This window comes from Lissotriton vulgaris, chromosome 7, assembly GCF_964263255.1.
Source record: "Lissotriton vulgaris chromosome 7, aLisVul1.2, whole genome shotgun sequence".
In the NCBI taxonomy this organism is placed as follows: domain Eukaryota; kingdom Metazoa; phylum Chordata; class Amphibia; order Caudata; family Salamandridae; genus Lissotriton; species Lissotriton vulgaris.
Genome location: NC_141695.1, coordinates 223869427 through 223892852, shown reverse-complemented (window position 1 = coordinate 223892852; position 23426 = coordinate 223869427). Strand labels below are relative to the sequence as shown.

General features: G+C 47.6%; 1 protein-coding gene across 1 annotated transcript in view; it reads right to left on the bottom strand.

Annotated features, from left to right (window-relative positions):
- LOC147701260 (IgGFc-binding protein-like) overlaps nt 1-23426 on the bottom strand; it is a 464605-nt gene that overhangs the window by 293771 nt on the left and 147408 nt on the right. Inside the window, exon 5 of the mRNA XM_086929326.1 lies at nt 7034-7601. Within this exon, the coding sequence (XP_086785452.1) occupies nt 7034-7601 (568 nt within the window). The remainder of the gene's footprint in view (nt 1-7033; nt 7602-23426) is intronic.

Here is a 23426-nt window from a genome sequence, read left to right as displayed (position 1 = left end):
AGCCAGAACCTCATGCAAACATTTTCAGGCGAAAAATCAGGCCCAGTGTTCCCCAACTAGAAGACCTGGTTAGAAGGTTCTGCCTCGCCAAGCCTGACAGTCTTGCCTTTGTACTGTGACCAGACCTGGCCCTTTGGATCACCGCTTTGCTCCTCTGAGGCCTCCAGCCCCTCTCTCCTTTGCCTCTTGACCTCTTTTTGCTGCGTTCGACTCCTTTTTGCACTCTTCCACCCTTTTCTTTCTTTCTTTCTTTCTTTCTTTCTTTCTTTCTTTCTTTCTTTCTTTCTTTCTTTCTTTCTTTCTTTCTTTCTTTCTTTCTTTCTTTCTTCCTTTCTTTCTTTCTTTCTTTCTTTCCTTCCTATGCTTGTTGTCCCTAGGTTTGCCACTTCTGTCTTTGTCTCCCTCTGTCTCTCACACTTGTTTTCTATTTCTGTCTACCAATCTTGCTTGTTCTGGTAGTTCTGCCTCTTTTGTCACTCTCGTTTTCTGTCATTTATGCCTCTTCTGTTTGCCACCTTTCCTCTCAATTTTACGGTGTGTTTCACTTTTGCCTCTTGTGCCTATTGTGGCCCCTTTCAATCTCTTTCCTGCTTCACGTGTCTTGTGCATGTCTTGCCTCTTTTTTGTCATTTTTTTACTAACTTTCTCCTTCTTTGCATGATTCCAGCCTCTTCCACCTGTTCCAGGCTGCCTTTTTCCTGCCCCACGCTTCTTGAGAATTAACCCCGCCCGTCTACGCGGATACTCCTCTCCTCCACGACGTGTTAATGGTGGGCACAGTAAGGTTATACAGTGGACCCATGCCTTGGTTTCACTGCTGGTGCCTCCCCATACCACACCCAGTGCCACAGACCCTGGTCTCTCAACAACCCACCTTGCCCCATTTTCCTCTACAGAAAATAAATTCCTCTCCTTCAACCCAGCTACCTCTCATCTCACCTCACCAGGGCTTCATCTGCCTGGATGTTTGGAGCCTTCACCTGCTCAACCTGCCAATTCTCCTGCACCTTCCCCGTCATCTTACCATCACCCAGTGCCAGCGCCTGGAACTCTGTTCTGTTCACCACCCACTCCACCCCAGCTCGCCTCACTGCTCCTCGGCCCACAAACTCCTTTACCTCATCCCTGGCTGACCATTTCCCCAAAGAACCAGGGTATCCCTTGCTCAGATGATTGGAGCCTTCTGCTGCTTCACTTTCCACTTCTCCTTTATCCCCCCTCATATGCTCCATTGACACACCCTGCACACCACATACATTGAGTTCCACCCTGGGACTAACCCTAAAGCACACTGCACACTCAAATGCCTCCTGCTCAACACCTGCTTGCTGGACAAGTACACCATTGAAGTTTGCGATCGCCTGGACGACTTCTCCCCCAATCTTTTGTTCCTCACAGGAATCTGACGCAACCCTGATATGGCCCTGGACGTAGCTATCACCCCTACTGGCTACAAAATTACCAAGCAATGCACAGTATACAAACCCAGTGGCAGCATAGCCATCATTGACCAAGAAAACATCAACTACACTGCACCCGCAGCTATAATAAATAACTGTCTGGAACATCTGATCTTCAAGATTAACATTCCCAACACCTCCAGTATAGGCGTCACCACCATCTACCAACCTCCTGGATGCAGATAAAGCCAACCCTCTCCAACCTCATTGTCCCCTGGACACTAGAATCCACCACCATCCTGGTTGGTAGCCTAATTTTTCCCCCAGAGGACCAGTCAGACACCATCTCTGCCAACCTCATAGATCCCCTCAGGTACTGGACCTCACCCAACTGGTCAACAGCCCTGCTTACAAGATTAGACAACTCTTTGATCCATCTTCACTAAAGTCTCAGTGGACAGTCTGGCCCTTCTGAAGTGAACTGACCAGTTCCTCATCAACTTTAACATCTAACTCTCCAACCCAGCTAAACCTGGAAATATCCAGGCCTCCTGACAGCAATGGAAGAAAATTACAGGCAGCAATTGGAATTCCTCGGTTGTAGCTCCACCAGCCTCACTCACACAGTCTCCAACTTCAACAATTGGATAATCACCTGCGCAGATTCCCTGGCCCTGATTGAAACAAATTCCAAACCTCTGACCACGCCCTATGCCAACTGCAACGCCAAAGACCTCCAGCTTACGAAAAGCCACTGCAAGCACCTTGAATGATGATGGCACCTCACCCATGACACAACTGACCAGTTGTCCCTCAGGCTCCATCTTCAATGCCTCGAAACCGCCAAATGCACAGCCCACTCATGCCACATACAGAACATCTTGAACTCTGCCAAAGAGATCTTCGCCATTGTCAAGTGATTCACTTGACCACACACCAGATCCACGGCGGCCAGTCCTTCACACAACGTAGGCTACAAATTCTCCATCCACTTATCAGAGAAAATCAGAACCATCTACAACAACTTTGCCCACCAAACAGATCCCTCAAGCCTCAACTTCAAATCCATCACCAACACTAGCTGACTCAATGACCATGTCTAATTACAGGCCCATCTCTCTTCCACCTTAGACAGGCAGAGTCCTGGAAAATCCCATCAACTTTCACCTCACTCACTACCTTGAGTCCAACCTCCTCCTTGACCCGTCTCTGTCATGATTCAGAGCCACCACAGCAAAGACACGGCCCTCATACCAGCGTCGGAAGATGTACAGCACACCACTGACAAGGGACACAGCAGGCCTTATCCTCGAGGACATCTTGGCGACCTTCAACACTGTCTCCCACCCTTTCCTCATCAATAGACTCCACGAGGATGGATTCTGGGTCCTCAACCTACACTGGATTGGCTCCACCATCGCAGATTACACTCAAGCAGTCAACCTTGCCCCCTTCCAGTCGACGCCACCAAACAGATCTTCAAAGTTTCACAGGGCTCCTCCCACTTGAATATCTGCATGGCTCCACTTGCTTCCATCGTATGGTTACATTGCAGCAGCATCGTCTCATACACATATGACATGCAGCTCATACTCTCCCGCTCAGAGGACACACAACCTTACAATACAACTTCCTCATGTGCATAACCAGCATACCAGAATAGATGAAAAGAAGCTACCTCATGCTCAAAAGTATCACAAAAGAAGTGGTACTCTTTGGCAAGCACACGCCTCTCTGAAACCCCACCTGGTGGCCGACACCCAAGGCCCGTCCCCACCACAAACAATGCAACCAGGAACTTGGATATCATAATCGACAGCCAAATATCCTTGGCCAGTCAAGTCAACACAGTAGCAGCCGTGAACTCTAGATGATCCGAAATCCTTCAGAGAGTTCGATCTGTACATCAGCAGTACAGTCACACAAGAACTCAAAGAACAGACTAGACTACAGCAACACCTTCTATGTAGGCATCTCCACCAGGCTCACCAACAATGGTACAAAACATGACTGCCAGACTCATGCTTAACCTCCCTCCAAGGCCATACGTCACCAGGTAATTCAGGGATATCCACTGGCTTCCCATCCAGAAATGCGCCACGTCCCAAATTCATCACCCTCACCTAAAAAAACACTCCACAACATAGTACCTGCTTACCCCAATGACCACAACCACTTCCAGAGCCCTGGTTGGCACCTAAGATTGGCTGGACAACTCCAGGCCTATATCCTCTGCATCAGGTGCAAACAAATAGGAGGTTGCGCCTTCTCCCACAGGGCTACCAACTCACTCCTTGAATTTTCAAGCAATTTGAATACCTGACTTTTAAACTAGGAACATTTTAGGCTGTTAAGTTCACTCATTCTCTGGTGCCTTGACACCTTCTCAGATGATTAGCTTGCCTTACAAATCCTGATATCATACCATGCAATACCATACCATACCATGCCTGGGAAGGCCTGTGTTGGAATACTGGCCTACTCTAAATCAGGTTGGGGAAGAGTTTCATATGGTTCTTCCTCTCCCCCTAACTCATAAACAGGGCATAGGTGTTATTGGAACAGTACTGTCAGGAACAGTACACACGACCTGACTTTTACGTTAAGAGAACAGGTTTGCACTGATGCAAAGTCTGCTCTCAGATGAGAAGGCATCAGCACTGGCCAGATAGAGGCATCATGACTAGTCCAGTGCCAACTGCTGGACGTCAGGCGGAGCAGAGACATTCTGCCTGTCTTTCGCTGTCTTATCATTTCCCATGATGTCCTACTCATCAGCAGACACCTATTCAGCCGCAGGTGGTGCAAGTAAGATCGGTGGGGCAGTCAACAGATGACTATGAGGGAAAATAAAAGAAAAAAGATAAGATACCCACTTACCTTGCACTCGATGCAATGAGGGCAAGGCAAGTAGTTATCTTTTCTTTTTTATTTTATTTTCCCTCATTGTCTGATGACTCCCCCCCACCCCGCCCCACCGATCTTACCTGCACCAGCCACAACTGCACCTAATGGACCCGGCTCTCGATTCCAGTAGTGACTTCAGCTTACTGATCCCTTTTAGAGATAGAAACCAGCCTTTAAAGATTATTCAGATTTGTTGCCTCCCCCCTAGTGACCCTGAAACACTTGTTTTTCTTCTAGTCACCTGTGCTTAATCAGAAAACGAGTATTAGGGGAGTAGCTGAAGAGGGGGCAATCAAGCAGGACAGCCTCAAGAGCCTCCTATTTGAAAGAGAACGAGTGACTGCCCAGCGTAGCACTGGCAAAAATCAAATCAATGAAGCTAGCCTGGCAGCATCACTTTAGTGTGCTGTGGGCAGCATGGGGGACCACTGCCATTTGGTCGAATCCTGTAAGAAGGAGGAAGAATTCCAGGACTTCAGTGGCCGAGTGAAGGCACATGTTGGGATGACAAGTGTGGGGAAAACAGGAGCATTAGCATGTGGTTGAAAGGTGGTCCTGTAGATCTCACATGGTGAACTATATATCTAGACTATATTTTGTTTAAAATATAATCGAATTTGTGGATTTGTTACTGTAGCTTTCTTGATGCAAGCTTTTTTACTTTCTTCGATTTTATTACTGGTTCGAGAAATATTAAAATGACTACCCTTCTAATTAGAGCAACACTGTTCAATTCTGATAGAGACTGAGGAGATTTACTAAGATTTTACTCCATGTTTATTTTACGAAAGTGATGCAAATTGGCACAAAATGTTTTTTTGCCAATTAACTTTCCAGTGCCAAATTTGTTTAGTGCTGGAAATAACGTGAAAGTAACGCAAAGCAGAGGTTAGAGTTGCTTTGCATTACTTAGCTCTAAGGGGGCATACCACGGGTGGACTATGGGCGTTCCCATGCAACCACCAAGGGCCAGATGTAGGTAAATCCCATTTACCGATTTTGAAATACCGAATTATACCGATTCGGTATTTCAAAATCGGTAAATGGGATGTAGGTCCCAACATCTGGATTCGTTACCGAATCCTTAACAATTCATTAATTACCGATTCGGTAAATACCGAATCGGTAATGCCCATTCATTCCTATGGGCTTTGAAGCCCATAGGAATGATTAGGCATTACTGATTCGGTATTTACTGAATCGGTAATTAATGAATTCACAAGGGTGCAGGGGGTGTCACTTTGACACCCTCTGGCACCCCCAAAACAGGCACAGGGCCATGTGGCAGGCATACCTGCCCTAAGGGCAGGTCTGCCTGTCACATGACATAGGTGTGAATACACACATGTGCATGCACACCGGAATCGGTATTTTACCATCAAATTGGTTTTGATGGTAAAATACCGATTCGTTAAGGCTCCTGGGACTCTGAAGAGTCCCACCTACATATGGGTGGCTTCAAATCGGTAAATTTACCGATGTTTTATTTTACCGAAATGGTAAAATTACCGAATCGGTAATTTTACCGATTCGGTAAAATATTGCCCCCTACATGCCAAATCTTGTAAACCGGTCGGTAACGGCCAAAAATACCGATTTTCGGCCGTTACCGACCGACCTACATCTGGCCCCCAGTGTTTTTGATGCTAAACCCTATATACTGAACAAAGTAGAAAGTAGAAAGGGTTTAGTGTCAGAAAACTGCTCCCATGTGAAGTAGGCGCAACAAAGGAAAAGTACTTTAATTTCTCCTTCCTATTCCTACTTTGTACACGCGCTGCACTTTACAGTACACATCCAAAAAGGGAAAAGGGTTCAAATCAGTCTATGCATAGTATTTTGTACTGGAGGGGAATTTTGTACCCTTCCAGTACAAACCGTATGCTAAACTCATGGGGCCTCATTTATGAGGCCTTGCGTCAGTTTTGCGCTGCTGATGCATCACTTTTTGTGACGCATCGGCGGCGTAAAACATGCGCCTTGTTGCGCCATATTTAAAAAGTGAAGCATCTAGGTAGTTGCGTCACTTTTTAAACCCCTGCGCCACATTATACCTGCGTCAGGTATAATGATTGCAGAGGGGGCGTTCCCCCACAAAAAGCCTCGTAATAGTGACGCAGTGAAATCTATGAGATTTCACTGCGTCACTTTTAGAATGCTGTTGCGTCAAAATCTTGCGCCTGCCTCACAGCAGGCGTAAGACTGACACAAGCTCTTTCACATGGGGCTTTCCCCATGTGAAAGGACGCATTGCTGGAGTTGCGTCACTTTTGTGACACACTCCAGCAATGCGTCACTTTTGCGCTTACAGATACGTCAGAAATACTGACGTATCTGTAACTCCTTGCGACATGATGCGTCATACATTGAATTTGACGCATCAGGAATGTCGTAAGGAGTGCTCAGTGAAAAGTGACGCATCGCTGTTTTCACGCAGCGATGTGTCACTTTTCATAAATGAGGCCCATGGAGACTCCCTTGCACTATGGCACAAAGGTGTCTCCGTGGTGAACAGCAGCTGATTTCAGTTCCAGCGCTAAGGAAAGGGGAGGAAAGTGCCATAATTCTGTAAATATGGTGCATTTGCTGCTGCTGCACTGCACTGCATGAATAATGGAAAATCTGCCCCTAAAACTGCTTTTCTAAAAGAAGAGCAACTTCAGATATGGTGAATGAATGACAGGCACACCTGCTTTGTTTTTAGGTAATCAAATGAAATTACTTACGACAAAACTGTTCATTTCGCCAGGGATAAACTGTTGCGCCTGCTCTCTGACAGTCCACAGAGTAAGCCGCAATCACCTGGCAAAAGATGTCCTGCCTGCCTTCATAGAAGCAGTAGTCGTAAATGCAGTCTTGGAAGTATCCCGCCGGATCTACTCTGCTGCGGCAATCCCGGAACGGCCCGCTAGGGTCTAGGAGAATGCCGCAGTTGTTTCTGTTCTGCTGCTGCTGGGCTGATATGAACGCCATATTAGGGCAGTCATCCACAGGTTCTTCTGTGCACCCTGGGATATCTTCCAAATTCCAGCTGTTTCCATAAACAGTGGGGCTAGATGCCACACTGTCCACTCTCAAGATCAAATCATTGCTTTTGTCTCTGTCGAAATTTCCACAGAGCCCACACACAGCTTTGATGTATGTGCTAGGGATGGTCAGGGTGAGGGAGCTCCACCAATCAAAAGTCAGCCGGAGGCCGAAGTCAGTTTCGATCACCGCCTTGCCACCTTGCCTGTACATCTGTATTTTTCCATGGTCCACAGTGTATGGAAGATTGATCAGCAGGCCATTGACCTGTGGGAAAGAGAGCAACTTAGCAGCTGTGGAAATCAATGAATGTCAGGCATGGTCAGGCAAACATTATGCATTAAGTCAGGGAACAGCATGCATCACTTTGTTTTCACTTCTACATTACCCTAACCGCATGGTCTGTAGGCCTCATTACTAAGAGGAATGTCGTTTGCCATCATCAATAACTATAAAAATGAAGCTCTTAAAAAATGTAAACAAATTTAAAATCAGCAATTAATTAGAAAGATCTAAGAGAAACAATAATCATGAAAACATAAAATACGGTAAATGTAGATCCCTAAATATTCAGGAAGTTCACAATATATATAGAACAAAGAAAAAGCAACGTGAACCGTACAAAGCCTATGGTTGCCAAAATCACACAGTTTCATAACCGTATAATACCTGTATTATGTACTGAACTCCTTTTAGTAACACATCAGCAAAGTCCAAGATGGGTTTCTTTAGAAAGCTTTAAAAAAGTCACTATTCGGAAGGAATGAGTTGAGAACATCCCTTCTTAAGAGTGATATGTTGAGGTATGAATAAATGTTTTGCAACTGAAATCCGGATGGATAACAGTGAAATTTGACCACCCATTGTCAAATAGGAAGGGTTCTCTTCACCTTTGACAATGTTAAAAAAAGTTTTTGGAAGAGTACGCCATTACCAACTGTGTCTAATAAAAAATATTTTTAAATGAAGCCCTATTCCCTTTAAGGTAAACAGGATGAAATAAAAATAAAAAGGTTGACTTTATTTAAAATGTGATCACATAAATGGTTGTCTGATGACCGCAGCAGGCCATCATCTCTGTGATGGTATCCATTTGCAAAGAGATGCAATTTGTGACCTACCTCATGGATTTTGATGAGGTAGGTCATATTGCGACCCAGTAGGTTTTGAAATTTGTACACAGGTCAGTTTGGAAAATTCCTTTCCATTCTAAAAATGTCGATGCACAATTTGCAACCACTTTTTTCTGAATGGAAATTTTGCACATCAGGCCCAAAGTCTCCGAAGGAATTGAGCAACAACCCAGTGTACAAGGACTGTACCAGTAGAACAAACTTCATATATACTCGGCAGAATTATAGACTATTTAGAAGTTAGAAAATGTTAACATAGGGGGGGTGGCCACGGAGGCAACCAAGATGACCGCCTTTGTCTGAAGCTCAGCCGGACGCGCTCTACAAACTCAGATTTACATGATGTAGGAGCATTTTTTACACCTGCAGACACCATCCATTGGTTCCTGGAGGACGAGAGGAGCATCCCGATGACCGGCCCGACTTGCTGTGGGAGACGGGGTTGAAATGCAGCGGACTGTGCGTTAGATGAGCACGGCCCTGCGGCCTTCCCTGGCTGAGGAGCTGACAACGGAGGTGCCGGTGAGTGTGGCCCTGGTGGGCGCCTGGCACTGATTAACACTCCCCTCGTTCCTTCTGCTTGGCTTTCCTCCCCCCGTCCCCCCCGCTGTGACAACCGCTGGTCTAGCTGAATGCGGGGCACTCGCGAGGCTCTGTAGGCCTTGTGGGCGTTGCCGCGCCAGGACTTGGTGTGCCGACTCTGGCAGGGGGCGAGGCAGGCTTGCGAGGAGGCCCTGGTGTTCAGACTAGGAGCTGCAGTGGCGCTGGGCCCCATCGAGTGAGCTGGCTCCCCCCTCCACCCCTCCCGGATTCTCGATCTTGATAGGGGAGTGCAGCTTGACCTAATAGTGAGGTGCACAACAATACCTGTGACGTAGGACTCCTTCTCCTGGCGTGTCATCGTGACAGGTACACCGCCTGCTTCTTTATTTTTATTTTAGAGTTTTGTAGAGCGCGTAGTCACCACGAGGGTATCCCAGCGCTAGAACCTTGTTACTCAGGAGGGGGAGCGGCTAGGTAAGAGACCGGATTTAGGGGAAGAGGAGAGTTTTGAGGGTTTTTCTGAACCGAAGTAGATCGGGCTCTGTTCTGAGGTTCAGAGGGAGTGCGTTCCACTTGAGTCCGGTGTTTACCGAGAAGCGGCGGCCCCCTATCCGGGCCTTTTTCACCATGGGGATCGTGATAAGGTTTCCGTGCTCTGAGCGAAGCGCTCTCGTGGGTCTGTAGGGGGTGATCCAGTTGTTTAGTATGGGGGGGCCGGTGTTATGAAGAGCCTCGTGGGCCAGGCAGAGGGCCTTGAAAGTGACCCTTTCTTTGATCGGGAGCCAGTGTAGCTTCCTAAGAGCGGGTTTGGCCGATGATCTGGCCGGGGTGCTAGTTAGGAGTCTGGCGGCGGCGTTCTGAGCCTTTTGCAGAGTTTGGAAGGTGGATTCCGGGGCGCCCAGGTAGATGGCGTTGCTATAATCCAACCTGGATAGGATTAAGCCCCGGATCAGCATAAGGCGCGACTGGAAGGGTAGGAGAGGGATTACTTTCCTGCAGGATTTAAGTAACCCGTAGCAGGTTCCGGCCGTCTTTCTGGCCTGGGTCCGGAAGGTAAGGTCGGTCTCCAGCCACACGCCAAGGCTCTTGACCTCCTTTTTGGGAGTGGGAGGATCGCCCATGCAGGCGGGCCAGAAGTTGGAAGGGATGTTAGTGGTTTTTTGTCCGAGGACCAGGATCTCTGTCTTGGAGCCATTAAGCTTCAAGGCGGAGTCGCTCATCCACTGGTATACGCTGGTAAGGCAGTCGTGGAGGTTGGAGGGCTCGAGTTTGGGGTGGGAAAGAGTGACCACCAGTTGCGTGTCGTCAGCGTAACTGACGATGGTGACTCCGAAGGGTGAGACAAGTTCCTCCAGTGGGGCCATATAAACGTTGAATAACGTAGGGCTCAGGGAAGAGCCCTGTGGCACACCGCACTGGAGGGGGATGGAAGAGGAGCGGCTTTCGCCTTCCCATACTTGATAGGAGCGTCGGGAGAGAAAGGACGAGAGCCACTTCAGGGCTTTGCCCTTAACTCCAACAGTCCCGAGGCGGTGGATTAGGACCTGGTGGCTGACCGTATCAAAGGCCGCACTTAGGTCTAGGAGGACCACTGCCACTGATCCTCCTGAGTCGATGATTTCCCTGGTTCTTTCCACTGCCACAAGGAGTGCAGTGTCTGTGCCTTGGCCAGGTCTGAAGCCAGTCTGCGAGTCGTTGAGAAGATGGTTTGACTCGAGATATTGCGACAACTTTTTGTTAACTAGTTTTTCGGCGACTTTGCCTATCCAGGGGAGAAGTGAAATGGGTCTGTAGTTGGAGAGGTTAGTGGGGTCAAGCGACGGTTTCTTGAGAAGCGCTTTGACTACGGCTTCCTTCCAGGTGGAAGGGACCACTCCTTGTTCCAGTGAGATATTGATCAGGGCAGTCAGTTGAGGGACTATGGTCTGCATGATAATTTTTGCGAAGCGTATGGGGACCGGGTCGCTAGGGGCTCCGCTCTTGGTTGAGGCCAATGTGGTTCTTACTTCTTCTTCCGAGACCGGGCCGAGCGACTCTAGAAAGGGTTTGTCTACGGGAGGCGTCTGCTCCTTGGCTCTTTCTGAGATGTTGGAGTTGGCAGGTGGGAGGGAGGAGAGTATTTTTTTTATTTTTTCATCAAAGAAGGAGGCCAACATGGCGCATTTATCCTCGGCTTCTTTGGAGTCCAAGGGTTTCTGGGGGGGGCAGGGACACGGAGGAGTTCTTTAAAAATGGAGAAGGTCTCCTTGGATGAGCAGGCAGAGTTTTTTATCTTTTCCTCGAAATAAGTCCTTTTAGCGTCATGAAGGGCTTGTTTGTAAGCTTTCATGGAGCAGAGGTAGGCGCTTTTCTCTTCAGCTGTTTTGTGTTTTCTCCATAGGCGTTCTGTCTTTTTGCAATGCTTTTTGAGAGAGGCAAGGGCGGGTGTGTACCAGGGGGAGGGACTAATTCTTTTCATGTGTTTTAGCGAGCTCGTCAATGGAATGGAGCTGTCTAGAGGTTGGACTAGCCAATCCATGAGTTCTCTGTCCGCGGTATTAGGGTCCGTGGACAAAGGGGAGATGGTATTGCGTAGTTTGGCTTCCCATTCCTCTGGAACTAGTTTATGCCATCGTCTGGTTTGTACCCTAGTTTTATGAGAAGGCCCTGGAGATGTGTCGAGTGACCAGTGCATAGGAATCAGCATGTGGTCTGTCCAAGGCAGGGGGGTGGGGTCCTGGGCGTACAGGTTCGCAATGTTAGAGAAAATGGGGTCTAGGAGTTGGCCCTTCTCGTGGGTGGCTTTAGGATTTTGCAGGAGGAGGTCAGCTGTGGTGAGATCAGCAAGCAGGTTTGCTGCGGTGTTATTCGTGGGGTCCAGGAAATGAATGTTAAAGTCCCCTAAGAGGAGGAAATTGGAGACCGAGATAGACTTGAGTAGGATATGGTCAATCAGAGTGCTAGTAAATTCCCCTAGGGATCCTGGGGGTCGGTACACAAGTATTCCGGAAAGGGAGGTGGAAGGAGAGATCTGGATTGTGAAGTAACAGTTCTCACAGTCTTTAACAGATCCGGTCTCGATTCTGCATTTGAGGTGGTCTTTGAAGAGTATGGCTAGGCCTCCGCCTCTACCGATTGGCCTATTTAGGCAGCATATTTGGTAGCCCGGGGGAGTTGCATTGGCCACATCGAAGTCGTTGTGCGGGGTTAGCCAAGTTTCTGTCAAAAATAGCAGATCTAGCCGCGAGTCCTGGACAAGGATGTTGATTTCATGGGCATGCTTTACCAGGGATCTGCAGTTCAGAAGACCGAGCCGGAGACCTGGGTGGCATTCCGTTTCCTCGAGGTTATTACAGAGGGTGCATCCTACATAGGGTGTGTCCTCCTTGTGGATGTATTTGCACTGGGGGTGTTTTCCACGGTTCCAGGCAAGCAGTGAGTCTCTGGGGTATGAGATGCCATTTTGCCGATTGGGCATAGTGGCTAGGCCTAAGGCCGTCTTGGCCCGGACGGGCCCAGACGGGCTTGCCTTTGGCGCGCCTTCGGCGCGCTGACGGCGCGCCCGCTGCGCCCGTCCGCTGCGCGTCCGGTGGTTGCACATCTTTTAGAGGGAGGAAGAGGGGCGTGTGGGCGTGGCCTAAGGGTAGGCGTGGCCTCGTTCCTCGCCGTCAATGGCGGCTGAATCGGATTGTTTTGGGGCGTTTGTTGCAGCGGGGAGCTCGCTGTTTCAGCGGTTTTTTATCACACTGTGGAGGTGCCAGCAGGGTGAGTGAAGTTTTAAAAATAAGCAATTCAATTTAGAATGTGACACAGAAATAACAATTTTTAAAAATGGGCAGGTGATCTCCCGGCTTCCGCCTCAGGAGTTAGTCAGGTTCTGAGTTGTAGCGCCGTGAGCAGCGTATTTATACTGTTTTTCGTTGGGCGAGTGGGCGTGGCCTAAGGGTGGGCGTGGCCTCGTTCCTCGCCGTCAATGGCGGCTGAATCGGATTGTTTTGGGGCGTTTGTTGCAGCGGGGAGCTCGCTGTTTCGGCGGTTTTTTATCACACTGTGGAGGTGCCAGCAGGGTGAGTGAAGTTTTAAAAATAAGCAATTCAATTTAGAATGTGACACAGAAATAACAATTTTTAAAAATGGGCAGGTGATCTCCCGGCTTCCGCCTCAGGAGTTAGTCAGGTTCTGAGTTGTAGCGCCGTGAGCAGCGTATTTATACTGTTTTTCGTTGGGCGAGTGGGCGTGGCCTAAGGGTGGGCGTGGCCTCGTTCCTCGCCGTCAATGGCGGCTGAATCGGATTGTTTTGGGGCGTTTGTTGCAGCGGGGAGCTCGCTATTTCGGCGGTTTTTTATCACACTGTGGAGGTGCCAGCAGGGTGAGTGAAGTTTTAAAAATAAGCAATTCAATTTAGAATGTGACACAGAAATAACAATTTTTAAAAATGGGCAGGTGATCTCCCGGCTTCCGCCTCAGGAGTTAGTCAGGTTCTGAGTTGTAGCGCCGTGAGCAGCGTATTTATACTGTTTTTCGTTGGGCGAGTGGGCGTGGCCTAAGGGTGGGCGTGGCCTCGTTCCTCGCCGTCAATGGCGGCTGAATCGGATTGTTTTGGGGCGTTTGTTGCAGCGGGGAGCTCGCTGTTTCGGCGGTTTTTTTTATCACACTGTGGAGGTGCCAGCAGGGTGAGTGAAGTTTTAAAAATAAGCAATTCAATTTAGAATGTGACACAGAAATAACAATTTTTAAAAATGGGCAGGTGATCTCCCGGCTTCCGCCTCAGGAGTTAGTCAGGTTCTGAGTTGTAGCGCCGTGAGCAGCGTATTTATACTGTTTTTCGTTGGGCGAGTGGGCGTGGCCTAAGGGTGGGCGTGGCCTCGTTCCTCGCCGTCAATGGCGGCTGAATCGGATTGTTTTGGGGCGTTTGTTGCAGCGGGGAGCTCGCTGTTTCGGCGGTTTTTTATCACACTGTGGAGGTGCCAGCAGGGTGAGTGGCACTTTAATCTCCCCAACGTACCGGCTGCTACTGAGGATTTAGTTCTCCAAGATACATTAGACATTGCTACTGCCTCCTCAAATATTGGCCTTCCATTTATGCTCTGTCGCCTCAGCTTGCCGCCATTTCCAGTCACTCTCTGCATGACCTGGGCGGGGTTCACCGCGTGGACTTGTCATCCTGCGCTTTTCTAGGTGCTTTGCTCTGGGTGAGTGGCCTGCGGGGCTGCGCCCCACCTTACTGGGATTCTACTTGCATCCCATCATTGGACAAATGCTGCCACAGAGGCCCATTACACTGGCCGCCACTTGGAGATCTCACTGAGTGTCTTTTTCTGGAGGGGTGCCCCCACGCATCGATCCTGCACTTCTCTGGACTTCTGGTTTTGTGGTATTTGCTGGACTAATTCAAAAACAATAACTCCCATTGCCCTCCCTGTACTATGGGGAAGAAAGACCCTAAACAACGCATGTTGCAATTCGATAAGGACCCCAGCCCCACCTCAGATGACCCTCCTGACTTGGCAGATGGGACACTGGGCTCAGACGACGCAGATGACTCTGCCTCCCTTACCGCGGCTATGCTGAAAGAGATGAGAGCTGGGTTCAGGGCACTGGACGGTCGATTTGATGCGCTTGATAAGAATTTGGCTGATATAGTCGCAAAAGTTCAAGCACATGACCGGAGGCTCGATGTGGTGGAGGCAAGGGTCTCTGACATCGAAGAAGGAGCATTCGCCTCACTGAAGTGGCTGGACAGGGTGGAGAAGATCCTTAAGGATGTGGCTATTAAGAACGAAGATTTGGAGGCTCGCAGCCACCGAAATAACATTTGAATTATTGGAGTGCTGTAAACGACCACTACTGGGCGAATGGACACCTATGTGGAGCAGCTATTGACCGAGTTGTTTGGGAGAGAAGCCTTCACTCAGGGATTTGTAGTAGAACGCGCTCATAGGTTGCTGGGCCCCCGCCCTCGGCCTGGATTTGCTCTGCGACCCATCATTGCTAGACTCATGAACTTTAGGGACAGAGATGCAGCTCTCCGCTCAGCTCGTGACCGTGGGGTCATCCAATGGCAGGGGAGCCAGTTGTCTTTTTTCCCTGACTTTACCATCATGGTCCAGGAGGCGAGATGCAAATTCCATGGAGTCAAAGGCACCCTGAAAAATCTGGATCTTTAATGCGGCATGCTCTACCCAGCAAGGTAAAAAGTGGATGTGGATGGCAGATTCCGTATATTTGATACACTGACGGAGGCACAGGAATTCTGCCAAGGATACAAGAAAAAGCACTTTGGGGCGTCGTCCTCTCCCCGCTTCACTTCCCCGCCACAAAATGGGTCGCAGACCAGTGTCAAACTCTTCTCTAATGCAGGGACTTGTTGAATTGTTATTGCATTTATTGTTGTGTGCTGCTGTGCTTAATTGGTATATGCATCTTTTTCATATTTGATACTATTACATTTCTTACTGCCCGACCGGAATGGAGTTGCCGCGCCTCATGGTGAATACCAAGGTTTCTTTGTTTCTCATTCTAAGTTTGCAATGTGCATATTTATTTCCTACATTGATGTGTGTGATTCCATTGCAAGGGCATTTGGCTAAGACAGTTGGGGTATGCCTCTACGGTGTTGGGAGGAGGCTGGGTGTGGAGTGGTGGGGGGGGGACATTTGTTTGGTTTCCATGCTGCTTTTGTAGTCATTGCCCAGGTTGCTGGTATTCGGCGTGTGGTTGATATGCATTGCGGTGCGATTGAGATGATGGTTTTCTAATGGTACAGCTAGGGCGCCAGCCCGGTCCTTCTGGGATCTCTTTGATGACATGGAATGTTAGAGGTTTAAACAATACTGGAAAACGTAGGCAAGTCCTTAACTATATTGCCAGACATAATATTGATATTGTGTTTATGCAGGAGACACATGTGTCCAATTCTGACCACACACCTGTTGCAACAAATTGGGGCTCCCATTACAGTTGTTATGCAGTGGGGGTTGCCATATTCATACATAGAAGAGTCCCCTTCTTCTTACACAAAGTTTTGGTCGACGGCGAGGGCCGAACTCTGATTGTTACTGGTTCATTGATGGGTCACCAGATCTCCCTGGTTTGTGTTTACGGCCCTAACGTGGACTCCGCAGATTTGTTCCGTGAGTTGCAGGTGCGGCTATTGACACTCGACCCCGGACTGAGGCGCTGGAGGTGGGCATTCTTCCTCCAACGTTCAGAAAAGTGGTCATTATTCTTCTTCCCAAACCAGGCAGAGACCCTAAGCTCTGTAGCTCTTAAAAATCGTTGTCCCTACTGAACCTTGATTATAAAATATTGGCAAGGCAATGGCAATACGATTATCTTTATTAATGGAATCCATCATCTCCCCGGCCCAATCGGGCTTTGTGCCTCATAGGTCCACATCACAGTGCTGCACAGAATTGATCCCAGCAGGCCCGCTGGCGCTGTTCTCCTTGATGCGGAGAAGGCATTCGAATCCCTTCTTCCTGTCTATCATGAGACGTATGGGTATGCCCGCATGCTTTGTCTCTACAGTTGCTCTCCTTTATACTGAACCAACAGCTAGATTACGCCTGAATGGTACTCTTTCTGACCCTTTTACTCTGTCTCGTGGCACGAGGCAGAGATACCCATTGTCCCCATAACTTTTTATATTGGCAATGGACCCTCTAGTTCGACACTTTCAGGAAAAACATCTGCACTGTGGCCTACATTTTCGCACTGGGCTTCTCCTGGTCTCTCTTTTCAGATGATACAATTTTGTATGTTAGAACCCCCCATATTAATTTCGAACCCGTGATTAGGGAAATGATTCAATTTGGCAGCTTTTCTGGGCTAAGTGTCAAGTGGCACAAATCGGTTATTTTTCCGTTAACCGCTGGCACGACTCTTTGGGAATGTGAATTCCTGCTTGAGTGGAGCCAAGATGAGGTCAAATATCTTGAAGTCTATATCCGTTTAGACACCGTTACTGTGATCAGGCTAAATTATAGTAGGGCTCTTACTTTCCTGGAATTGCAGATTGTAAAATGGCTGCGGCTACCTTTGTCACTGGCCGGGAGAGTGGCGATAATTAAAATGGTGGTCCTCCCCCGGTTCATATACCTTTTCAATAACATTCCCATTCCTCTTACCAAGACTTTTTTTCTCCAATTGCGTACACTCCTCTTGCGTCTCATTTGGAGGGAAAAGACACCAAGTGTGAACTAGCGGACCTTGACTCTGCCGTATGAGAGGGAGGGCTTTTGGGTTCCAGACATGTTTCTGTATTACCTGACAGCCCAATGCTGTTATGCATATTCCTGGTACCATCCGGACGTACGTGTCCCATATTTGAAGTCGGAGCTGACCTGGTGCTCGCACGACATCTCTCCACCATTTTACCCACAGGTTTCCCTAGGGATCCCTGCGACATTCAAACTGTCTCCACCACGTGCTGGGCATGGGACAGGCTGCGTAGACTGCTGAGCCTTGCTCAGTTGTATTCCCCAGAGCTGCCCCTGCCAAACCTTTCACTGCTTCCCATAACGGGTGAGGTCTTGATCCAACGCACACTTGAGACGGACCACATTCACACAATAGGCAATCTTTTTCCTGATGACCATGTCGGAGGAAGCCCGATTCAGTGAGCGCTCCTTTATGGACACCTTTGTTCTGACACGTATGTATTCCATTCTTCGGGTCACGTTCCCTTCCTTCCTATCGGCCCCTGAGCCTGCCCCACCACTGACACTGCTCATCAAAAGCCCTACATGCACACATCTGTTCTCCAAACTCTACAAGCAATGTGGGACATCCAGACCATTCTCTGACATTTAAGTGCGCACAGCTTGGGAGGTAGATTTGGGCAGGCCCATAACCGACGACCAATAGGAACAATGTTGTAGGGCGAACAAAGAGGTCTTGATAAACAGCAGGCATAAGCTGCTTCATTTTAAGTTTCTCCGCAGAATATATCGCACGCCTGCACAATCCCATAGGATAATCCCTACTAGGCCCCACCACTGCCAAAAATGCTTGGCTCCATTTGTCGACTTTGGCCACCTCTCCTGGACATGCCCTATAATACACCAATATTGGACCGAGGTCAATACCACGTTAGGTGACATAATTTCCATGCAGCTGATACCCACTCCTGAGATTGCACTGTTGGGATACGTGGTTAATTTACCTAAGAAGGTCAGGAAATTGGCAGCATTGTTGTTAGCTAAAGGGGAGATTGCTCTACTGTGGGGCAGCAAACGGGTCCCGTCATTACAATCATGGCTTCGCAGCTCAGCGTTTTGCAATATTAATTGCGAGGAATACTCTACACTGATCCCTAGCTTATCGCGACCAGTGGACATTTGGGGCCCATACAGGAATTACAGTGCTAAGAAACAATCTGAACAAGCCTCTCAGATAGCTAGTGGTATTGTCCCTGAGGGGGTTGGTTAGACACATGACAAGGGACATCTATACTCTAGGACACGGGTACTCATAGTACGGCCCGCGGGCCAACAGCGGCCCGGCAAGCCTTCCCTGGCGGCCCGCGGACCTTGCACATATCTTACCGGTGTTTTTTTTGTTTTTTTTTTAAAGAGTGTCTGCCAACACAAGTGGCAGCAGCGCGACTTGGAGACTGCTGCTCTGTGGGGGCTGGCCGGGCGATTGCTGCCATACTTACAGTGGAGCTGCAGGGGCCTAAGAGGTGAACAACACAGCCTCATTCACATAATAATGGTCTTTTAAAGACCTGCTAATGCGCTCGGTGCGGCTGTGTGTGTTTGCTCCGAAGCTGTCTCCACTCGGGCGATGGAACTTCACCACAATCTAATTTGCACCTCATCTTTTTTTGTAAATCTTATACGGTGTATCACAAAAAGTACATCGTCCCGCTTATGGAGAAATATAAATTCACACCATGTCGCACTGCCGTATACTTCCTTCAAATTTTGTCTGAATATTATATGTGCTATTGCCTTGCGTCCTACCTTTGTTTGCCATTAATGAGCAGGAGATCTCTTAATGATATTAATCATCAGTTGTATAGATTGCCCCAAGACATCTAATGCTACCATGCGCCCGACAAACATTTAAACATATCACCTGCAGGAGCGTTGTGAACCCCCGCTTTTGCAGTTACACTGGGAGTGGGATTTTTGGGGGTTTTCTTCTGCCTGAAACTCAGAAGACAAATGCTCATAAATAACGTAAGCAGGAGTAAGGAAACAAGAAAGATGAGTAAATGCAAGAAGGAAGGAATATTGAAAGGTGGATAAATAAATGGATGAATGACTAGGTAGATGTATGGGTGAAAGGTTGAGTGAATTGATAGGTGGATGGATATGTGAAAGAATGGCAGATGAATGGATGAATGAGTGACTAGATAGGTAAATGGATAGGTGGACGGACAGGTGAAAGGAGGGGAGAGTAAAGGGTTGGATGGGTGAATGTATAGGTGAGATAATGGATAAGTGAATGAACAGGTGGAAGGATGGCAGAGTAAAGGGGTGAATGAATAGATGGATGGACAGGTGAAAGATGAGAGAATGAAGGGATTAATATGTGGATGGACATGAGATGGGATGGCATAGCAAGGTGGTGGATGAGTTGGTGAAAGGATGAGTGACTAGATGGCAGAGTGGAGGGATGGGTGGATAGAAAAGTAGATGGATGGATGGGTGGATGGAAGAGCGGATAGATGAATGAATGAAAGATGGATGGCAGAGTGAATGGATGGATAGATGTACAGACAGAAGGATGGATGAGTAGGTAGATGGATTAGTGGCAGAGTGGATGAATGAATGGAATGGTTAAAGATGGAATGATGGATTATGAGAAACTGGGTTGTTGGTTAAATGTGGGTGGCCCCTGTTCGAGTAGGCGGATAAACTTATCATGGAGCATTACGAATTTTAAAATGCTTATCTTTACTCATATTTAACCATGTGAAGTTTAGGAGGGTGCCATGTGCTTTACTGCAGAGTCCCTTGCACTTGAGTCTACTGCATTCAAGACCCTATTAGCTTTGATTCAAGAATAGTTTCCTAATACTAATACACTGGTAATAAATGTGAATTCTTCTTACTGCAGGGAAATTATGGAACAAATCAAGGAGTGCGAAATCCCTGAAGTTGAGACAAAGTGAGGGAGGGAAAGGGAGTCTGGGTGAGGGAGTGAGCAGGAAGGAGGGAAAGGGAAAGGGAGGAAGGGAAAGGGAGGGTGAGGGAGGGAAAGAGAGTGATAGTGAGGGAGTGAGGGAGGGAAGGAAAGGGAGTGGCAGAGTGAGGGAGTGAGAGAGGGAAAGGGAGACAGAGTGAGGGAGTGAGAGAGGGAAAGGGAGGGAGGGAGGGAAAGGAGGTGAGGGAGTGAAAGAGGGAAAGGGAGACAGAGTGAGAGAGGGAAAGGGAGACTGAGTGAGGGAGTGAGAGAGGGAGAGGGAGGGAAAGGGAGTGAGGGAGTGAGAGAGGGAAAGGGAGACAGAATGAGGGAGTGAGAGAGGGAAAGGGAGACAGAGTGAGGGAGTGAGAGAGGGAAAGGGAGGGAGGGAAAGGAAGGGAGGGAAAGGGGGTGAGGGAGTGAGAGAGAGAAAGGGAGACAGAGTGAGGGAGGGAGGGAAAGGGAGGGAGGGAAAGGGAGTGACAGAGTGAGAGAGGGAAAGGGAGACAGAGTGAGGGAGTGAGAGAGGGAAAGGGAGACAGAGTGAGGGAGTGAGAGAGGGAAAGGGAGACAGAGTGAAGGAGTGAGAGAGGGTAAGGGAGACAGAGGGAGGGAGACAGAGGGAGGCGGACAGAGTAAGGGAGAGTGAGAGAGGGAGGGAAGGAGAAAGAGAGAAAGAGAGCTAGAGAGAGAGGTGGGTATGCCGGGTCTGGTGGCTCAGTGGACGAAGGTGTCCGCTGCAGGGACCAGCGATCAACCTCATGGTCAGTTTTTTTGGGTTGGTCTAGCCCCGCCCCCTCCCCCACTGGCCCCGCCCCCACTGGTGCGGCCCTCAGACACAAACCACACTATAAATTTGGCCCCCGAGAGAAAGTTTGTGAGTACCCATGCTCTAGGACGTAGAGTCTTAGATAACTGCCACTCTTATTGTGATGTTACCAGGGCTAGGTTTAGACTCGGGGTATTTTTTTTTTCATATATTGCAAGTCACTCTGCTGAACACCTTATTATATGTCTTTGATTTTTTCGCCCCCATTCCATCGAACACCTGTACCTGTAATATAGCATATAACACGTGTCATATTACATATGTTTATTGGTTTTGCCGATGCCATATACTGCAATGTACTGTATATCTTATTCATGCATACATAAAACTGAAAAAAAAGTAATTAAAAAAAAGAACATTTTAACATAGGCAAATAAACTCAAAGATGCGTGTTCACAAAGGCAATTTGCACTGCGTAAATTAGTACTCCAACATTACACCTACATGTGTTTGTGAATTGTCCAAGAAATGTCTAACTAGTGCACCATATTTTCCACAACAGTCTTTTATAAATTGAGTAACCAAATTTCTAACTGCCTTTTAGAAAATGTGAAGATAGAGTACTGTCCTTTATATTTGTTTGAATTATTTATGTCTATAACCTAAATATGTCCAATTTAATCCCATTTTTGATGTTTTTTAATGCTCAAATGCTTGTAAGAGTACGTAAAAGAGTACTTTAGGAGTACTACTTTATATTATTCAAAATGCTTTTATGAATAGGCCTCATCGTACTCCGGTGTTTTAACAGAGATCTTGTCGCACTCACATTTAAAACTCACCCATAATCCAGCACCAGTGCATAATGGAATCACTTAATCTCACCTTATGTTCAAATTATTCCATAACAAACAAACACGAAACTAAAGGTCAACATTCTATATGCCACTTCTTCTTCTAAGTGAAATTTCCCACCGTCCTCTTTGGGCATGAAGAAAGTAGCCAGAGGATGGATAGATGGCAGTGAAGGACCAGAGAGATCGAAGAAAGGGGTTACAGAAGAGCATCTTCATTGCAGTGGCCATGTTGAACTATTAAATGTCATGAAAGATGTCTTTACATAATTTTTCACAGTTTGATATAATTTGAAAACACGACAATATATCAAGATACCAGGGTTGTACATTCTGGTGTTGGGAATTAACACTTCTGTTTGTTAAAATAAGCTCTGTGAGGCTGGTGGAACAATCTTGTTCCGGTGGCGCAATCCCCTAAATTCTTCAAACTACTAATGCTGTTTGTAGCCAGATCTACAAACTAGCTTTAGTCATGCCTGCTAGTGTAGTTGGTACATATATCAGCAATCTCCCATTTCAGAAGGAATGAGCTGAAATCCTCTTCTTCCCTCCTAGAAGCTCTTCTAATGTTGTAAGATTGTAACTGTTGTCTAGCTTCAGACAAATCACAGCTTCGCAAGGAAATTGAAAAATTCACTAAGTTTACTGTGATTTCAGTGATTTTTAACCACCCCACCTCCCTCCCACAGCCCGTCCTCCAAAGGATTTTCCCATATCACCATTGAAAATGCATCTCTTGCGTGTTTTTCACGTACAATTTTCACAACTGTTCCAATCTTTTGTAGCACTATTACTGCATGTGCAAGCAGCATGTGAATAATATTTGGGAATGCTTGTAAAAGTCCATATTCAGCACATTCCCATGGGCCATCCTCCTATATTATCTGTAAGTGGATGGCTCTTAGCATATCCCCAAACATAACAAGGATGGCTTTCATCCCACTAGGGAGCACCTCTCCTCTTGTGCCCATTCTGGGAGTGGACAGAGCTCTGACGCCCAGTCATGTTGGGTGTAATTGGACACTGCTAGCAAACCAATAAGTTTTGGGCATGCATAGAAACTGCTGACCCTAATCAACCTGTGCCTACAGATAAGAGATGACCATGTCCACACCAGACAATTTCCTTAACTCTTTGTGCTGGAGCAGGGCCAGGCCTCAAATATGTTCTCAGGCCCTTGCCCAGACACTATTATTAACCCTTTTTGCGATAGTAGAGCCTAGCTACAGATATGTTTTCAGCACCTTGTCCTGGGCACGGACACTTTTATAAACCCTTTGTGCTATAGCTGAGCCTGGCCTCTTAGATGAATAATAAACACATGCTACACAATACAATAAGTGATGAACATGTCCTAGTGCAGCATTACAAAGTGGCACAAAGCAATGCCATATTCACATAGCTTAGTATGCATTCACACTAGGATTGCCATTGTGCCACTTCAGCAATATGGTCTGTGAATAGCTTTGGTTATTGAATAGTGCATTTCATTTAATTGCACTCTTTAACATGGGTCCCAACTTAAAACAATAGGAAAGCCAATATTTCTGATCTTGGCCGCCAGCTCTTTGGCAATTCTTGTTTTGTTTTATTGCGGTTTTTGCAAACCTTTTCTGTTCAGAAAGCTGCCTGGCCCTCGTCAAACTAGACAAAAGCACTGTTTGAAGGCAAAAAT